At 39.3% G+C, this 18675-nt stretch overlaps 1 protein-coding gene and 1 long non-coding RNA gene across 6 annotated transcripts in view; one reads left to right on the top strand and one right to left on the bottom strand.

Moving 5' to 3' along the window:
* Window positions 1-1151: 1151 nt before the first annotated feature.
* LOC138926198 (uncharacterized) overlaps window positions 1152-18675 on the bottom strand; it is a 51608-nt gene continuing 34084 nt past the window's right edge. For 2 of the 5 annotated variants that reach the window (XR_011442589.1, XR_011442593.1), the window contains 2 exons: window positions 1735-2054; window positions 1152-1678 (listed from right to left, as the gene is read on the bottom strand). This is a non-coding gene — a long non-coding RNA (uncharacterized lncRNA). The remainder of the gene's footprint in view (window positions 1679-1734; window positions 2055-18675) is intronic. The other 3 variants (XR_011442591.1, XR_011442592.1, XR_011442590.1) reach the window with 3 other exon arrangements.
* On the top strand, window positions 5061-6636 carry LOC108122911 (uncharacterized). Its single transcript, XM_017237752.3, has 3 exons — window positions 5061-5347; window positions 5404-5583; window positions 5641-6636. The coding sequence occupies exons 1-3, from the start codon at window positions 5150-5152 to the stop codon at window positions 6457-6459; spliced, it is 1197 nt and encodes a 398-aa protein (XP_017093241.2). The 5' UTR covers window positions 5061-5149; the 3' UTR covers window positions 6460-6636.

The following is an 18675-nucleotide window of genomic DNA, read 5'->3' as shown; positions in this document are numbered from 1 at the left end:
CTAATGTTTTGTATTTTATATTGTTTTGGCTTTCTTATACGTGGGTCTTCAAGAACTAAAGTTTAGCTTTTATTATTCCGCTGGACTGCTAAGCTCTCTGACCTGACAAAGGGCTCCGGTGACATAAGATACATACCATGGTTGCACTTTCACCTCACAATGCGATTGCAAAAATTTGTGATTAGTTCCACATGCTCTTTCAGGTCACTGCCGCTGCCCGTATGTCAGCGGGCTGTGTTTTCTGAGGCTTCTGCCAAGCGTGGCTGGATGCCTAGGAGACTCTTCATGAAGCAATAAGAATGCACAGGGAGCAGCGTGAGTACCGCGGAAAAGTTTGTGCATCACTAATGATCTGGTAAACATGTTTTGAGTTGCCATAAGCGAGAATCGGATGAGCTCGAGCCAGTACTTTTATACGCAATATATGTACGCAAATATGTGTTTATTTTTCTTTTTAAAAGCCAGGTTCTGGAACTTTGAAAGGCGGTTTATAATAATGGTAATTGATTGGGCCTCTGGTTTTACACTTTTTCCGTTTTTGTCTGAACAATTATTAAAAACTTTCCGCCCTTAAAAACGCATAAAAATGTATGGGTTTAATTGATAAATAGTTTGTGGTTTGTTAGCTTATTGTTAATTGATGGTGGCTGGAAATGTTCTTGTAAAAAGCTTTTCTTTCCCCTTCCGCAGAAAACCGCTGGTTTTCTAGCCAAAGAACTCCTCAGTCAACTTTCTTCTCTAGGTTGGGCTAGCTCTGAACGTGCAGAAATAGCATTTTTTTAAATTCTTTAAAATTTAGATAACTTTGTTCGGACCAAAAGCAATATATTTACATATGTATGTATGTATGTATATATGTAAATAGTGTTATTAGCATGCCCAATGGCACATTTGTTCAAATAGAATTGTGACATGGCTGTTTAGGCTGTTTAGGCACTACAAGACATGTTTCGCAATTCCAATTCTTCTAGCTATTTCAGCAATTGGGCTTATTCAAACGTAGAACTGAAAATCATGTTTAAAGGCAATCTGAGGCCCCATTTTCCTCAGCGTGCAGCTATTTCAGGTCCCACTGCAACCATTGTGTTTGGTCATTGAGCGTTTTCAATGCCGTAAATAAAAAGACGAATTTGTTAATTTTGAACGTTATAAAAAATGTTTATTCCTACATGCAGGTGAAGCCGGATGATCCGCAGATAGACCTGCTTATGGTGCATGCAGGGACTCAAGTCATATACACAGAGAGGGCGGCCCGACAAGTCACCTCGAGCTAAAGCTCTCGAAAGTGGAGAGGGCGGCCCGACCTAGACATTGCCGAGCTAAAACTCTCTAAAGAAAGTCCGTTGAGTCGAGCGGCCGAGAGAGAGTCGGCTTGCGATCAACTAGCTTTTGTATAAACTTAAGCCAAACATTACGTTAACATATTTAAACATTAAAATTACACCGGTGGGCTGCTGCCTGACCCGACACATTGCTTTTCATTTTTTTGTTCCTTCGGGGACGGGGAAGCTTAGAATTATTGCGCCCGCTGCGAGAGGTTGTTTATGAAATGAATGAAAGTATCTCAGCTGTAGTTCCGATAGGTAGAAATAGCAAGGGTGTTATACTTTTTGGAGTTTCAATTTATCCACAGGTGATCTATCCGCTCTGTTGATAGACTTAACTTGTGCTGGTCCTTCTGCAAATATATACATAAACGACGGGTCAAGCCAATCGCGCGTAATTATCAGCTACCGCGTTGGCCGCAGCTAGTGCGTTTTTGGGTCGGAGGTGTAGTGACCATGGTTGGCATTCCTGACGGATGTCAGTCGTATTTCCCATGTCATCCCCATTATGATATTAATTTACAGTTGATGGGGCTATCGGTCATTACTTTATGTGCAGCTTGCTTTGTACTGGAGTCAAGCAGATCAGGATTTGATTCACGGTGCTGGTGCCGATGCATCTAAGCCCCACAGACTTCTGCTAGCAATGAATTGCAGGATTGCCTTCTCATAACCCGTTGCTATTAGTACTAGGATCCGGCTCATATATTGTGTTGTCATGGTTACTTTCTAGAAAAACGTGCAAACTATAATCTTTTGGTTTACGTTTTTTGGTTTCGCAGTATCGCCTATTTTTCACAGCCGAAACAGTTACTCTAACAGTTACCCTTTTCTAATTTACAATTAAATGAAAAAAACATTTATTTCAAAACAAGAAAGTTAAAACCGGATATATATCGCAAACATCGGATATAGTTGGCCGATCCTTATGGGAATATGAATATATAATCCAATTTATTACAATTCAAAATCTAAAAAAAATCTCAAGCTTCTATCTTCAAAAATACCAAAGTTGGTATTTCTACCAAAAACCATTTCCGATCATTCAGTATATGGCAGCTATAAGATATAGTCGGCCGATCGTTATTAAATTTGGTAGGTCGGATTAAATGAAACTAAAACTAAAACTAAAAAAAAACTAAAATATGTACCAAGTTCCAGCTTCTATCTTCAAAAACACGAAAGTTGGGCCATTTCCGATCGTTCAGTTATATGGCAGCTATAGGATATAGTCGGCTGATTCCGGTCGTTCCGACTTATATACTGCGTGCAAAGGAAAGAAGGGTGTGTGCAAAGTTTCAAGACGATAGCTTTAAAACTGAGAGACTAGTTCGCGTAGAAACAGACAGACGGACAGACAGACGGACAGACGGACATGCTCATATCAACTCAGGAGGTGATCCTGATCAAGAATACATATACTTTATAGGGTCGGAGATGTCTCCTTCACTGCGTTGCACACTTTTGACCAAAATTATAATACCCTCTGCAAGGGTATAAAAATAAGAGAATCATTATATTCTAATTAAAACAAGAAAGAACGGCTATAGTAGACCGTCTGTTACATACCCGGAACTCATCTCTTCCACTTACAATTTAACTAACCTTTAAAGTTTAATCTTTAACGGTATGGATTCTCCCCAAAAAAATGTTGTTGCCTGTCTTTGCGCTTGGGCAAAACAACAACAACAAACCTACTAGCGATTTAGTAGGAAAGCAGACTTGCCTCCTTATTATACCCTTGCAGAGGGTATTATAATTTCGTCCAAAAGTATGCTACGCAGTGAAGGAGACATCTCCGACCCTATAAAGTATATATATTCTTGATCAGGATGATCTCCTGAGTTGATATGAGCATGTCCGTCTGTCTGTCTGTCTGTCTGTTTCTACGCGAACTAGTCTCTCAGTTTTAAAACTATCGTCTTGAAACTTTGCACACACCCTTCTTTTCTTTGCACGCACTATATAAGTCGGAACGATCGGAATCGGTCGACTATATCCTATAGCTGCCATATAACTGATTGATTGGAAATGGTATAACTTCGGTGTTTTTAGAGTTAGAGAGATAAAATTTACAAAATTACAAAATTACATGAACGCTATTTTTGGCAAAATAATACGACATGCCAAATTTCATACGGATCGGTTTAATATATCCTATAGCTGCCATATAACTGAACGATCGGAAATGACCAAACATTCGTGTTTTTGAAGATAGAAAGCTGGAACTTGGTACAGATTATATTTTTTGTCAGTTAATCCGACCTACCAAATTTCATAACGATCAGTTGACTATATCTAATAGCTCCCATTTAACTGAGCGATCGGAAATGGTTTTTGGTAGAAATATCAACTTTGGTATTTTTGAAGAAAGAAGTTTAGGACTTTTCTTAGATTTTGTATTATAATAAATTGGATTATATTATCATATTCTTATAAGGATCGGCCGACTATATCCTATAGCTGCCATATAACTGATTGATCGGAAATGGTATAACTTTGGTGTTTTTAGAGTTAGAGGGCTAAAAATTGACATGAGAGCTATTTTTGGCAAAATAATACGACATGCCAAATTTCATATGGATCGGACGACTATATCTTATAGCTGCCATATAACTGAACGATCGGAAATGACCCAACTTTCGTGTTTTTGAAGATAGAAAGCTGGAACTTGGTACACATTATATTTTTGGTCAGTTAATCCGACCTAGGAAATTTCATTAGGATCGGCCAACTATATCCTATAGCTGCCATATAACTGAACGGTCGGAAATGGTATTTGGTATATACTATAACTATATCCGATGTTTGAGATATATATCTGGTTTTAACTGCAAGGGTATATAAACTTCGGCTCCGCCCGAAGTTAGCTTTCCTTTCTTGTTAATTGCAAGGATATATAAAATTTGGCTTTGGTTTCATGTCTTCTTAGCTTCTTCGCTTTAATATGGGTTGATTTGCGGACAAAATAAGGAGTGACCTTTACTCTCCCGTTATAATCTCTCGAGTATTAAACGTCAAAATTCAAAGAGGTAAGGCAGTCAAAGGGTTAATTACCCGCTTGCGACACGTGTCCTTAGAAAGCGCTGTGTTGACTTAAGAGTTCCAGTTGGCACTTATGAACCAATTGAGTTATATCGTTGCTGATAATTCAAGTGCTATAAGTCACACGGGAATCAACTAAAATATAATTTACATACTGTACTGTACTTCGTGACAGGTTTACTCTGACCCACACATAAGATCGAAGAGTTTTAATGCTGATTTTTAGGATTTAGGATTCTTCATTAGGATTTCTTCTTGATATTGGTCGATATTGTGGGTTACAGCGCAAGCTGTCTAGATAGAGAGGTCATTGAAGTTACAAGAACAATTAATTTCGATATACCTTTAATATGCTTGGAACAACGTTTCCGATCGAAAATTGTAGGTTTATACGAAAAAACATTTTTACAGCATTTTCTAAAAAGCAAAATTAAATAGAATCGAAATAATAAATTTTCTAGGAAAACGTGTTGTTTTCTTTTTGTTTTTTCCCCACAGTTTGGGTTAAAAAAGGCAATAGCTTCAATGTCGAGCTTACAAGAAAAAAATTGACGTTGAACACTGCCATCCACGGAAAAAATTCAATAAAAACTAGAATCAATAAAAACAGGCGTTTGGCACTCGAAAGTGAAATTTAAGCGAAATTTGAGTGGAAGTGTTTCGGTCGGCACTCGTGACATTGTTTTGATATTTTTAGAGTTTTAAGTCTCAGTAGTAGCTAAGTTAAAATTCTTATTCAAAATTAGTAGATCGGATCTTATTTGTAAATTCTTTGTAAAATGGAATTCGGACAAGAGGAGTCTTTTGATAATGCTTCCTCCGAAAAAAATGATGGTAACGATGCTGAACCTAATAAATCTGATAGTCAGGTAACTCTGCAGTATGTTCGGAGTCAGGAATCTTTCAAAAGGTGTAGAGATAAATGTATCTCTTCTGATCTTAATGCAGACGTTATCCACTTTGAACTGTTAGTAGAGGTATGTAGTGATCTTTATAGCAAAATAATAAAGTATATATAATAATTCCTTTACAGAAAGGCCTAATTGATAAAGATTATGAGTGCCCAGATGGGCAGGACGACGGCGACCATTTAAGATCAGTGGCAAGATCGAGGGAGGGCGAAGCCATTGCCGAAATAGTGAAGACAATGCGGAACGAGTTCATGGCCAATTTAAGCTCAAAGAAAAAAAATTTCAAGGAAATGCTAATAAAAGTAGAAGATGGTAAGGAATTTTTTGTAGGTCACTATACAAACCATTTTTTTTTACAGAACGGCATGATGGATTGTGTATTAGATGAATGCGCGCATTTGGTGGATGCTGGTGAGACAGATTTCCTTAAGACGACCGAGTATCAATTGAACGAAAATAGATGCTTAAATGATTATGACCGACTGCTTCTTGTAAAGGATACAGCTACAGTGGAAACCCAGGCGCATCTCGTTAATTCTAATGGCAGGGCTGTGATAAAAGACACGAATTCCATAATCACGTTTCAGCCAGATTCATCCAAAATTAATTCTAACTGCAAACCTGATTATAAAACAAGAGCCCTAGAGGTCACGTACAGTAGCCCGACGGAAACAAAACCATTCACTGAATTTCCTAGTAAACGGGAAAAAGAGATGATGCAATGGATTAACGAGATCAATTTGTTTACAAGTGGAATGGAGAGGGACCCAGAAAAAGTAAACTGGGATCTTTTCCGGGCCAACTTGCTTAAGATGCACAAGCATTATGTGACCCACAAACCTAAAAGTTTCAACACACTTCGAGATCACCAAAACGCACTTTCATCAGCCGACCTTGCAGCTGATCTAAAAGGATCATTAAAGGATCTAGGTAGTCGGTCTGTGAATATAAAAAGCAACATCCAAGGACTTGAATGTAAAATGCTAACTTTGGATCACTGTTTCGACAGATTTTGCGATAAATTGAGCCACAGCACTATTGCAAAGGACAGGGTGGACCGGGATTTGAAGATACTAGCTTTGCTACGTGACAGAATCGACCGAAGGTTGACCCAAATGGAAATGGACTTCCTTAGTAACAAAAATCAACTGTTCTGTCAAAATGAACTAGACGTCTGATCGTAGTTAATTTTAGCTCATGGAAGGAGATAGTTTTCGGTCCTACAATTGATTAGATTAAGAAAAATAGACAGCATAAATCGTCTTAGGCTTTGAAATTTAAAAAGTAAAAGCTTTCCTAAAACATGTGTGGGTTTTTTACTTGGTACTTTTAATATATTTCCCTTAAGTTTCTAATTAATATTTTTGTCATTGTTATAAGTTGACATGTCTGTACATGTTTTTTTTGTTTGTATTATTATTTGCAGTGTTATTTTTAAAATATTGATTTTTTACATTTTGCCTATATCTTTTGAAGGGCAAACTATATCCTATAGCTGCCATATAACTGATTAATCGAAAATGGTATAACTTCGGTGTTTTTAGAGTTTTTTTTTAGTTTTTATTGTAATTAATTGGTTTTATTGTGATATTCTCATAAGGATCGGACAACTATATCCGATGTTTGCGATATATGTGTATGCGGTTTCAACTGCAAGGGTATATCAACTTCAGCTCCGCTCGAAGTTAGCTTTCCTTTTTTATACCCTTGCAGATTATAATTAATTATAATAATTATAATACCCTTGGGTATTATAATTTTGTCCAAAAGTGTGCTACGCAGTGAAGGAGACATCTCCGACCCTATAAAGTATATATATTCTTGATCAGGATCACCTCCTGAGTTGATATGAGCATGTCCGTCTGTCCGTCTGTCTGTTTCTTCGCGAACTAGTCTCTCAGTTTTAAAGCTATCGTCTTGAAACTTTGCACACACCCTTTTTTCCTTTGCACGCAGTATATAAGTCAGAACGGCCCGGATCGGCCGACTATATCCTATAGCTGCCATATAACTGATTGATCGGAAATGGTATAAAAATGGTAGAGAGTTCAAATTTGACACAAGAGCTATTTTTAGCCAAACATAACGGCATGCCAAATTTCATAAGGATCGGTCGACTATATTTTATAGCTGCCATATAACTGAACGATCGAAAATGACCCAACTTTCGTGTTTTTGAAGATAGAAAGCTGAAACTTAATACAGATTCTATTTTTGGCCAGTTGATCCAACCTACCAAATTTCATTAGGATCGGCCGACTATATCCTATAGCTGCCATATAACTGACCGATTCGAAATAGTACTTGGTAGAAATATCAACTCTCGTATATTTGAAGATAGAAGCTTGGGACTTTTTTTAGATTTTTTATTTAAGTTAATTGGTTTCATTATGATCTAATCATAAGAATCGGCCAACTGTATCCGATGTTTGCGATATATATCCGGTTTTAACTGCAAGGGCATATCAACTTCGGCTCCGCCAGAAGTTAGCTTTTCTTTCTTGTTTTTTTTTTTTTCAAATCGCTGCGTATGACAGTACACATGGTGGCGACCCGCATGCCACAGCGTCCGCGTGAAAACACTATATAGCCGCCGAATTCAAAATGTTCTTTATGCGTCTGATCTGATCATATATCAAATGAAACGTATTGCTTTAATTAGATAATTTTTGTCAAAACAATTGCCAAAAGTCTATCAGCTTGAAAGAAATTTGCGTAAATGTTAAATGATTTTAATTCACAAAATTGGGGCTAGTGTCTGAGTCTCCACACACAATATATTTTTTTCCAATACCCTGCTAATTTTGAATAAGCGTTATTCATACATATCATACATATATGTATGATTGAGATCCGACTTTTTGTTTAGAAGTTATTTCAGAAAACCCGATATTTCTTCTTCCTCAAAATGAAACTTCTTCCTTGTGTTCTTCTGATTGTCCGTTTGCACTATTTTGTTGCTAAACAACTAAAGTGGCTGAAAAAACAAGAGAGGACGGGTACAGTCGACTTTTCAGACTGTACTAAACATGGTACACATCTCTTCCATTCACAATTGCAATAACCTTTTAAGGTCAAGCTGTAACGGTATGGATTCTCAGCAACAAATTTTTGTTGCATACTTTTGCGATTTGGATGAAATTTGTTTTTCAGATATATATTAACTATACTTAGAAATAGTTTGGCATCAAAAGTCATTCAAAAAACCTTTCTGTACTTGCGCTACAGAAATTCGCAATTTGTGAAGATGAGAGAAACCGTGACAAAATTAAAAAAAAAAAAACTTTTTCGGAAACAATTTTTTTTTTGTACGATTGTAATTACGTTTTCTCTGGAGATGGCCCTTGAGGCTTCGCAGCATTTGATATTTTGTTTATATCGTTATTAATAAGTTATAGGATAACAATATTATGGGATATTGCTAATCTCTTTGCGTCATTTCTTCAAACCGTCCGATTCATATAACCTCAATTCTTCTTATCCTTATAAAACACACATATGTATAAACAACATTTACTTGTCAAAATTTCGAATTCAGGATGTGTTCGAAGCTCTTTCAACAATAGATATCTCATTCTCTGCTGGTCCTGACAATGTTCCTAGCTGTGCTCTAAGGTACTGTTCTGATATCCTTTGCTATCCTCTCACTATCTTATTCAACTTATCCTTGGAGCTGGCATGACTTCCCAAGAGATGGAATGAATCATTTGTTATTCCGCTTCATAAGATAGATATCTGCGATTCCCAAACTGCTTGAGAAACTGGTTAAATTCCAACTGCAACTTTTTTGTAAAAGCTTAACAGACCATTTCCTTCATAGACACCTGCAATTAGACCTTAATGAAGTCTTCTTCTTCAAACAATCTCCTTTCCCTAATTAACGATCTTGGAGTCATTTTTGACAATAAGTTGTCCTTCAACGAACACATATAACTAACAGTTAATAAAGCCAGAGGTGTGCTAGCTTTTATCGAACGTTGGTCTAAAGAATTTTATGATCCTTTCACAACTAAAACTCTATATGTATCGTTGGTTCGTCCTATCTTGGAATAATGTTCTAGCGTTTGGAGTCCGCAATACTTTGTTCACCAAAGGAAAAGCTTAAAAAAGCATTAAAAGCTGAAACTGGGGTACTGCCACTTGCCTCCCGTCGTATCATTGCAGGTTAAAACTATTAAAGCTACCTCCTTTAAAAGAGCGTCGTACTTGTGCTGGGGTAAACTCACTTGAAAAATTAATGTTCTCTATTCCTAATAGAGTAACTTGATCCTTCCGACCCCTTTGGTTACCAATTACTAGGTCTAATTTCGCTCAACACGATTCATTTCGCGTTATTTGTAAAAATTATAACTCATTGTCCCATTTATTATCCCCTGAATTATTCCTAAATGTAATTAAAACCAAAATTATTGAATATCTTTTATCTTAAGTTATCCTTACTTTTAGTTATAATAATCTAGATTTTAGAATAACAGATTATTGTTACCAGTTTTGTTTTGTGCAGCCGTCTGTGTACAGCTGTGAATATAGGAATTACGTACCCATGTACATACACACATACCTACATATATGTATATATTATACATTATATGTATATCCCCGCAGCGGGAGCCAAGAATACTACCGGGTCAAATTCTGGTTTGTCGTAAGCAGCGACTGACAGGGGCGGGAGATATTCTTGCGGGATGAAGGGTCTCAAACAGCAAAGTTGCCGCATGGGCCGACTCTATTCCAAACAGAGAAAGTGGAACTGGCAACCTTTCTTCGCACCCCGAAGGGCATCCTCTTCAAAAAAGGCGAGAAAGCGTGTTCACTAAAGCCCTAGGAACAACCGAACCTGATACGACGAGCCCTGGGCTGACGGACAGCTGTATTCTTCATTCTAAGTATGCGGAGTGAACTCCCGCTGGAAACACATTATTGCAAGACCTCGGGAAGGAGATCGTGCAGCTAATGGAGATGTTGGAGAACGGAAATGGAGGTTCATCCATCCAGCCTGTGAGAGATGCCATAGAGAGCATCCGAGCTCTACGCGGAAGAACCAAAGTGAGCTTTCTGCAGCAACACCGGGAAGGAAGCGGGGCACTAAGCTGGAAGTAGGAAATGATCGATATTCAGGAGCGCGGATACCCAATGTGACAGGACCAAAATGAAAGGACAAGTGTTTGAATCCTCGGAGGTAGCTCTTCAGATGTTTGACTGGGCTCCATGATCCTCCCCGGAAGGAGCAGCGAATAAATTATCAGGACCAATACTTGTGACAGCGCCGTGCCTAGAAGACATCCGAGCACATCATCATAATACTGGTGGAACCAGGACATCCAGCGATTAAAGACTGTCGCCGATTTTAAAAGGCAAGAGGCCCAGTGGAACTGATTACCAGAAAGGAGGAGTTCAGGGCATCCAAAAGGCCTCTGAAAGTGGCTATAAAAGCCAGCAAACCCGAGTAGTTTCAAAATTTGTGCGACGAGGCAGAGCTGGACCCATGGGGAACAGCCTACAAGGTCGTCATAAGAAAAATTGAAGGGCAGGAACACCTTAGTCCAACATGCCCTAGCCTACTAGGGACAATAGTGGAGTCTATGTTCCAAAGCACCCACCAAAAAGAAAAAATTGTTATACCAGACATCCGCAATGCCTTTAACTCGGCAAATTGAACATACACCTAAAGAGCATTGTTCTTGGCAGGTACTCCGAGAGATAATATCCAGCTACCTTTCAGATAGGGCACTACTATACGACACGGATGAATGACCAGAAACTTATGAGGTGACCGCGGGTATTCCGCAAGGATCCATCCTCTGATCGCTGCTCTGGAACAACATGTACGACGAAGTACTTAGGACAAAGCAACCGGAGGGATGCACCTGGTCGTGGTGGCCAACGCAATCAAGGACGTGGGAGCCAAGTCAAATGAAGCAACAAGACTAATGTCATCATGGATGTCTATCTCCGCACTGGACCTGGTAGCTCATTAAACGAAGACGATTTTATTATCATCCAAGTGGACAAGTGATAAACTCACAGAAGACAATTAGTTACCTCGGATGATGTTGGACAACAGGTTGTTCCACAGAGCGCACCATAAGAGCAGCAGGGATCCACGGATCACTCTAATGGATGCTGCCAAAAGGCTATTAGAAGACACCAGGGACTTCGGAGGAAGTTAGGAGCATCCTACTGTCAGTTCCGGCCTGAGAAAAATATCGGAGGATGCTGCTCTCGTTTTAGCCGGAATGATCCCAACCGACATTCTAGCTAATGAAGCCGAATGGGACATTCTAGCTAAATGGATGGGTGCACTCAACAAGGGAAGAGGAACTCTTCCCGGGAGACCATTAAGAGGTCAGCCCGACAAGACGCATTATCCACATAGCAGGCAGGAAAAGTGGGATTCAACGACCAAAAGCGAATGGACGCACAGGAGTGGATCGAAAGACTCAACGGCCGGATAAGATACCGATATCCAATTTCTTTCAGGCCCCAAATTGGATATGTGTGTGTCTGTGTCTTTTGTTGTAGGCGCCAGCTAGACCCGCCTGTGAATCGTCCATGCTATTGGTATGGACAATAGTATCTTCGGGCGGAGCCAAAATTAAAATACCCTTGCAGTTAAGGCGGGGTATATATTGCAAAGATCAGATATACATAGTTGGCTGAACCTTATGTGAATATCATATGTATATAACATATATATTTATTTAATATACATATATTAAATATATTAACATATATTAAATATATTATAACCACTTTATTACAATACAAAATCTAAAAAATAGTCCCACCCTTCTAGCTTAAAATATACGAAAATTGGTATTTTTACCAAATACAAAATAGCATTTCCGTTATATTGAAGCTGTAGGATATAGCCGCCGATATTTATCAAATTTGATCCCTTTCAAAATTTATGTCGTATTATTTTGCCAAAAATAGCTGAAGTTCATGCAATATTCGAACTCTCTAACTCTAAAAACACCAAAGTGTTAGCATTTTAGATCAGTCAGTTTTATGGCAGCTATACGATACATTCATATAGTCGGCCGATCACGGCCGTATATACTGCGTGCGAAGGAAAGTAGGGTATGTGCAAAGTTTAAAGTCGATACCTTTTAAACTGAGAGACTATTTTGCGTAGAAACAATTCGCAAGGGGTGTAAAGCAAACAAAACAAGAAAGGAAAGCTAACTTCGGGCGGAGCCGAAGTTGATATACCCTTGCAGTTTAAACTGGATATATATCGCAAACATCGGATATAGTTGGCCGATCCTTATGAGAATATAATAGTATAACCCAATTTATTATAATATAAAATCTAAAAAAAAGTCCCAAACTTCTATCTTCAAAAATACCAAAGTTGGTATTTCTACCAAAAACCATTTCCGATCTTTCAGTTATATGGCAGCTACAGGATCCTTATGATCCTTATGGCAGCTAGTTGGCCGATCCTTATGAAATTGAGTAGGTCGGATTATCTGACCAAAAATATAATCAGTACTAAGTTCTAGCTTTCTATCTTCAAAAACACGAAATTTGGGTCTTTCCGATCAATCAGTTATATGGCAGCTATAGGATATAGTCGGCCGATCCTTTTGAAATTTGTCGTATTATTTTGCCAAAAAAAACTCTCATGTCAAATTTGAACTCTCTATCTTTAAAAACACCGAAGCTATACCATTTCCGATCAATCAATTATATGGCAGCTATAGGATATAGTCGGCCGATCCCGGCCGTTCCGACTCATATACTGCGTGCAAAGGAAAGAAGGGTGTGTGCAAAGTTTCAAGACGATAGCTTTAAAACTGAGAGACTAGACAGAGACGAGACGTAGAAACAGTCAGACAGACAGACGGACAGACGGACATGCTCATATCAATTCAGGAGGTCATCCTGATCAAGAATATATGTACTTTAAAGGGTCGGAGATGTCTCCTTCACTGCGTTGCACACTTTTGACCAAAATTATAATAACCTCTGCAAGGGTATAAAAATGGGGTGTTTTTATAACCTTCGAGAGTTTTGCTTCGTGAGTGAAAAATATGAATTAAACTTTTTCATTTGTTCCAGTAAAGTAAACTGCTATGCGTATTGATTACTTATTCGATGATTGACCCGTGGCTTCGAAGGTGGAACATCGCCGTCAACCATGAGAAGTCAGGCCAAACGACGTTTACAATGAGGAGAGGCGACTGACCTGAAGTCAGTCTCGGAGGCACCCCAATTCCAGCCAGCCCTACACCCAAATATCTGGGTATGACCCTGGATAGAAGGCTCACCTGGAAAACTCACTTGCTGCGCAAACGGACGCAAATCCGGATCAAGCTACGTCAGCTCAACTGGCTCATTGGAAGGAGGTCCAGGCTGAAGCAAAGGGTCAAGCTTCTTATATATAAAGCCATTGTAAAGCCAACTATGGGGAACGGCGTGTCTAAGCAGCCAAAATATCATCCAGATCGCCCAAAACAAAGCTTTAAGAGCTATAAACGGAGCTCACCTGTACCACGATAACGCAACAATCCACGCCCAACTGGGAGTCCCATCCGTGAAAGCAGAAGTTCAGCGATTCGCCAACAGATACGTGGAGAGACTGGATCGACATCCCAACCCTGAGGCCATCAACCTGTTAGACAACAGCTACACCACTAGGAGGCTGAAACGGACTCACCCACTGGACCTTTGCCACTCGAACGAATGGGACTGAGCTGCATTTCTAGATTTATCCACGCCCACTAAAAAGTTCACCATAAATTCTAATTGAAACGTCAAGGCTTAAACAAAAATTAAAGTTAAAAGTAGTTCGTAGGACAAGCAAAAAAAAAAAAAAAAAAAAAAAAAATCATATTTGTACATTATAACATATTACTCAATATTCCATTAAGCTAAGGTATCATTAAAAAATTTAATTATTGTTCATAATTCCGGACAGAATTTAAATGTAACTTTTGAATGATTGATAATAAAAAAAAAACAAGAAAGGAAAGCTAACTTCGGGCGGAGCCGAAGTTTATATACCCTTGCAGTTAAAACCGGATATATATCGCAAACATCGGATATAGTTGGCCGATCCTTATGGGAATAGGAATATATACTCCAATTTATTACAATACAAAATCTAAAAAAAGTCCCAAACTTCTATCTTCAAAAATACGAAAGTTGATATTTCTACCAAATACCATTTCCGATCGTTCAGTTATATGGCAGCTATAGGATATAGTCGGCCGATCCTAATGAAATTTTGTAGGTTGGATCAACTGACCAAAAATAGAGTCTGTACTAAATTCCAGTTTTCTATCTTCAAAAACACGAAAGTTGGGTCATTTCCGATCGTTCAGTTATATGGCAGCTATAGGATATAGTCGGCCGATCCGGGCCGTTCCGACTTATATACTGCGTGCAAAGGAAAGAAGGGTGTGTGCAAAGTTTCAGGACGATAGCTTTAAAACTGAGAGACTAGTTTGCGTAGAAACAGACAGACGGACAGACAGACGGACAGACGGACAGACGGACAGACGGACATGCTCATATCAACTCAGGAGGTGATCCTGATCAAGAATATATATACTTTATAGGGTCGGAGATGTCTCCTTCACTGCGTTGCACACTTTTGACCAAAATTATAATACCCTCTGCAAGGGTATAACAAGAAAGGAAAGCTAACTTCGGACGGAGCCGAAGTTTATATACTCTTGCAGTTAAAACCGGATATATATCGCAAACATCGGATATAATTGGCCGATCCTTATGATTATGATTTATCATAATAAAACCAATTAATTACAATAAAAAATCTAAAAAAAGTCCCAAACTTCTATCTTCAAAAATACGAAAGTTGATATTTCTACCAAATACCATTTCCGATCGTTCAGTTATATGGCAGCTATAGGATATAGTCGGCCGATCCTAATGAAATTTCGTAGGTCGGATTAACTGACCAAAAATATAATCTGTACCAAGTTCCAGCTTTCTATCTTCAAAAACACGAAAGTTGGGTCATTTCCGATCGTTCAGTTATATGGCAGCTATAAGATATAGTCGGCCGATCCTTATGAAATTTGACATGTCCTAATTTGTTGCCAAAAATAGCTCTCATGTCAAATTTCTCTAAGTCTCTAACTCTAAAAACACCAAAGTTATACCATTTCCGATCAATCAGTTATATGGCAGCTATAGGATATAGTCGGCCGATCCCGGCCGTTCCGACTTATATACTGCGTGCAAAGGAAAGAAGGGTGTGTGCAAAGTTTCAAGACGATAGCTTCAAAACTGAGAGACTAGTTCGCGTAGAAACGGACAGACAGACAGACGGACAGACAGACGGACAGACAGACGGACGGACCGACGGACAGACGGACATGCTCATATCAACTCAGGAGGTGATCCTGATCAAGAATATATATACTTTATAGGGTCGGAGATGTCTCCTTCACTGCGTTGCACACTTTTGGACAAAATTATAATACCCTCTGCAAGGGTATAAAAACTTATTCGATGAAGAAGAATCTATAGAGACAAAACAAAATTGGGGTGTGTATTATATCAGATCAAAAATTTAAAAGATTAAGTATTAGATATTCGGCTGCTAAAATTCGCTAATTAAAAAAACGCGTTAGTCAATTGATTCCAGGCTCACCAGGATTAGTGCGACTTCTAGATTGTGAACTTGTTTCTTCGGACCCAAGTCTAACCAGACGCTCTTTATCATTGCATGTTATGTGAAAACTACACTTCTATGCGGCGAAACGATCTGGCGGCCCATCGCATTTCAACTAGCAAATAAAGTTTAACTTTCTGAGTATTCGATTTGTTCGCAGCTTTCTGAAACCAGATGTACATATTTATTTACGTAGACACTAATGTGGGACAAACATGGAGTAGAAGGCGTTTGTACAGCTAGGCACATCCTTTTTAAATATCATAGAAATTTACAGAATGTTTTCATGTATCTTTCACAGAATTTATACAAAGCTTCACTTGTGTAATAAAAGGCTTTCACATAAACTTTGAACCTAACGTATCATTTTATTTTTTGTTAAAAAAAATTTATTTTTTTAATTTTTTCCAAACACCAAACAAATATAAAACCACTCTTATTTACATAATCTTGCGGCCAATCTCGGGCAAAACCAACACAATGGGCTGGCAAGACCCCCCAGTTCCATCAAAATCAAGCCGCCTCCTAAAAAGAAGGTCTATTCTAACTTTCAAGATGACGATTCCAGCGACTCCGAGCATGGAAAAAAGAAGCGGAAGTCTGCTAAAAAGCCCATCAGCCAAAAAACCAAAAAACCCACCAGCGAAGCAGCCAGAGCTGCATTTAAAGCTAACATTGAAAATAACTATTATGCAATTCTATCTGATTTAGACAGCGACACCCCCAAGTAATCCAATGGACGCCCTAATGGCTAGGATGGAATCTATGTTTGAGCGCATGATGGAGAAGGTCATGAGCCAAATAGCCCAAATGATGGCCACCGTTTGCAAATCCATATGCATACACGATTAGATATAACCATATAGAACGTTAACGGCCTTGTAAAAAGAAGGCCAGAGGTCGATCTGTATTGCAGGACCCACCAAACAGACGTTCTCCTCATATCAGAAACGAATTTTACCAACAGATCATACTTGACTATTAGAAGATACGACCTCATTGCCGCTAACCACCCGAACGGTAGAGGTCGCGGGGGCGCGGCCATCCTAATTCACAGGCACAACATCAACGAACAGGAATTCGGCTTGCTACTGGATTGCCTCGGCCCCAAGTTCATAATCGGAGGGGACTTTAATGCTAAACACCCCTGGTGGGGCTCCAGGATTAGGAACCCAATGGGCTTGGCCCTATACAGGCAGATTCAGTCCCGAAACTTGAGCTGTCACGCGACCGGTGCACCCACATACTGGCCTACGGATCCACACAAAATCCCAGATGTCCTAGACTTCGCCATCTCCGGAGGACTGGATTCTGCCGGAATTCAGGCGAGAGAAGTAGAATACTTCTTCTCGGACTACAGCGCCTTCGCCGTGTCACTTTTCACCCCAGCCTTGCTCAGGTCAGCCCGCAAAAAGCTGATCTACAAGACAACACACGTTGACAAGTACCAATCATACCTGAACAACGTTACCGACCCCAGCTCGACACTTGACTCCTCGTTTGACATCGACACCGCTGTAGAAGAGTTAACCGCCCAAATCCAGGCGGCGGCTTCTGAAGCAGTCCCAAGGCACTCCAACCGCCCTAGAGCCACTGACACGGACATCCACTTTTGGAGCCCAGAAGTCGAAGAAGTCAAATTTGAAAAGCGACGACTCCGAAGAGTGTGGATGCTCTCGAAGAATCCTTTGGACAAAACCGCCCTCAATAGAGCGACCAAATGTCTGTCAGAAAAGCTGGCAAGACTAAGAAAGCAGGCCTTTGACAGGTTCGTCGAACAACTCAAAAATAGCTCTCACCTAAAATTTGAACTCTCTAACTTTAAAAACACCAAAGTTATACCATTTCCGATCAATCAGTTATATGGCAGCTATAGGATATAGTCGGCCGATCCGGGCCGTTCCGACTTATATACTGCGTGCAAAGGAAAGAAGGGTGTGTGCAAAGTTTCAGGACGATAGCTTTAAAACTGAGAGACTAGTTTGCGTAGAAACAGACAGACGGACAGACAGACGGACAGACGGACATGCTCATATCAACTCAGGAGGTGATCCTGATCAAGAATATATATACTTTATAGGGTCGGAGATGTCTCCTTCACTGCGTTGCACACTTTTGACCAAAATTATAATACCCTCTGCAAGGGTATAACAAGAAAGGAAAGCTAACTTCGGACGGAGCCGAAGTTTATATACTCTTGCAGTTAAAACCGGATATATATCGCAAACATCGGATATAATTGGCCGATCCTTATGATTATGATTTATCATAATAAAACCAATTAATTACAATAAAAAATCTAAAAAAAGTCCCAAACTTCTATCTTCAAAAATACGAAAGTTGATATTTCTACCAAATACCATTTCCGATCGTTCAGTTATATGGCAGCTATAGGATATAGTCGGCCGATCCTAATGAAATTTCGTAGGTCGGATTAACTGACCAAAAATATAATCTGTACCAAGTTCCAGCTTTCTATCTTCAAAAACACGAAAGTTGGGTCATTTCCGATCGTTCAGTTATATGGCAGCTATAAGATATAGTCGGCCGATCCTTATGAAATTTGACATGTCCTAATTTGTTGCCAAAAATAGCTCTCATGTCAAATTTCTCTAAGTCTCTAACTCTAAAAACACCAAAGTTATACCCCTTCCGATCAATCAGTTATATGGCAGCTATAGGATATAGTCGGCCGATCCCGGCCGTTCCGACTTATATACTGCGTGCAAAGGAAAGAAGGGTG

The sequence above is a fragment of the Drosophila bipectinata genome, chromosome 3L (assembly GCF_030179905.1).
Source record: "Drosophila bipectinata strain 14024-0381.07 chromosome 3L, DbipHiC1v2, whole genome shotgun sequence".
Lineage (NCBI taxonomy): Eukaryota > Metazoa > Arthropoda > Insecta > Diptera > Drosophilidae > Drosophila > Drosophila bipectinata.
Note: the sequence above shows the minus strand (reverse complement) of the source record. Positions and strands in the feature narration are given on the sequence as shown.

What these genes read in the sequence shown, in the direction of transcription:
- LOC108122911 (XM_017237752.3), top strand. Translation starts at nt 5,150, where the DNA reads ATGGAATTCGGACAAGAGGAGTCTTTTGATAATGCTTCCTCCGAAAAA. An exon ending in ACTTTGAACTGTTAGTAGAG is followed by an intron (nt 5,348 to 5,403) that starts GTATGTAGTGAT and finishes ATTCCTTTACAG; the next exon opens with AAAGGCCTAATTGATAAAGA. An exon ending in TCAAGGAAATGCTAATAAAA is followed by an intron (nt 5,584 to 5,640) that starts GTAGAAGATGGT and finishes TTTTTTTTACAG; the next exon opens with AACGGCATGATGGATTGTGT.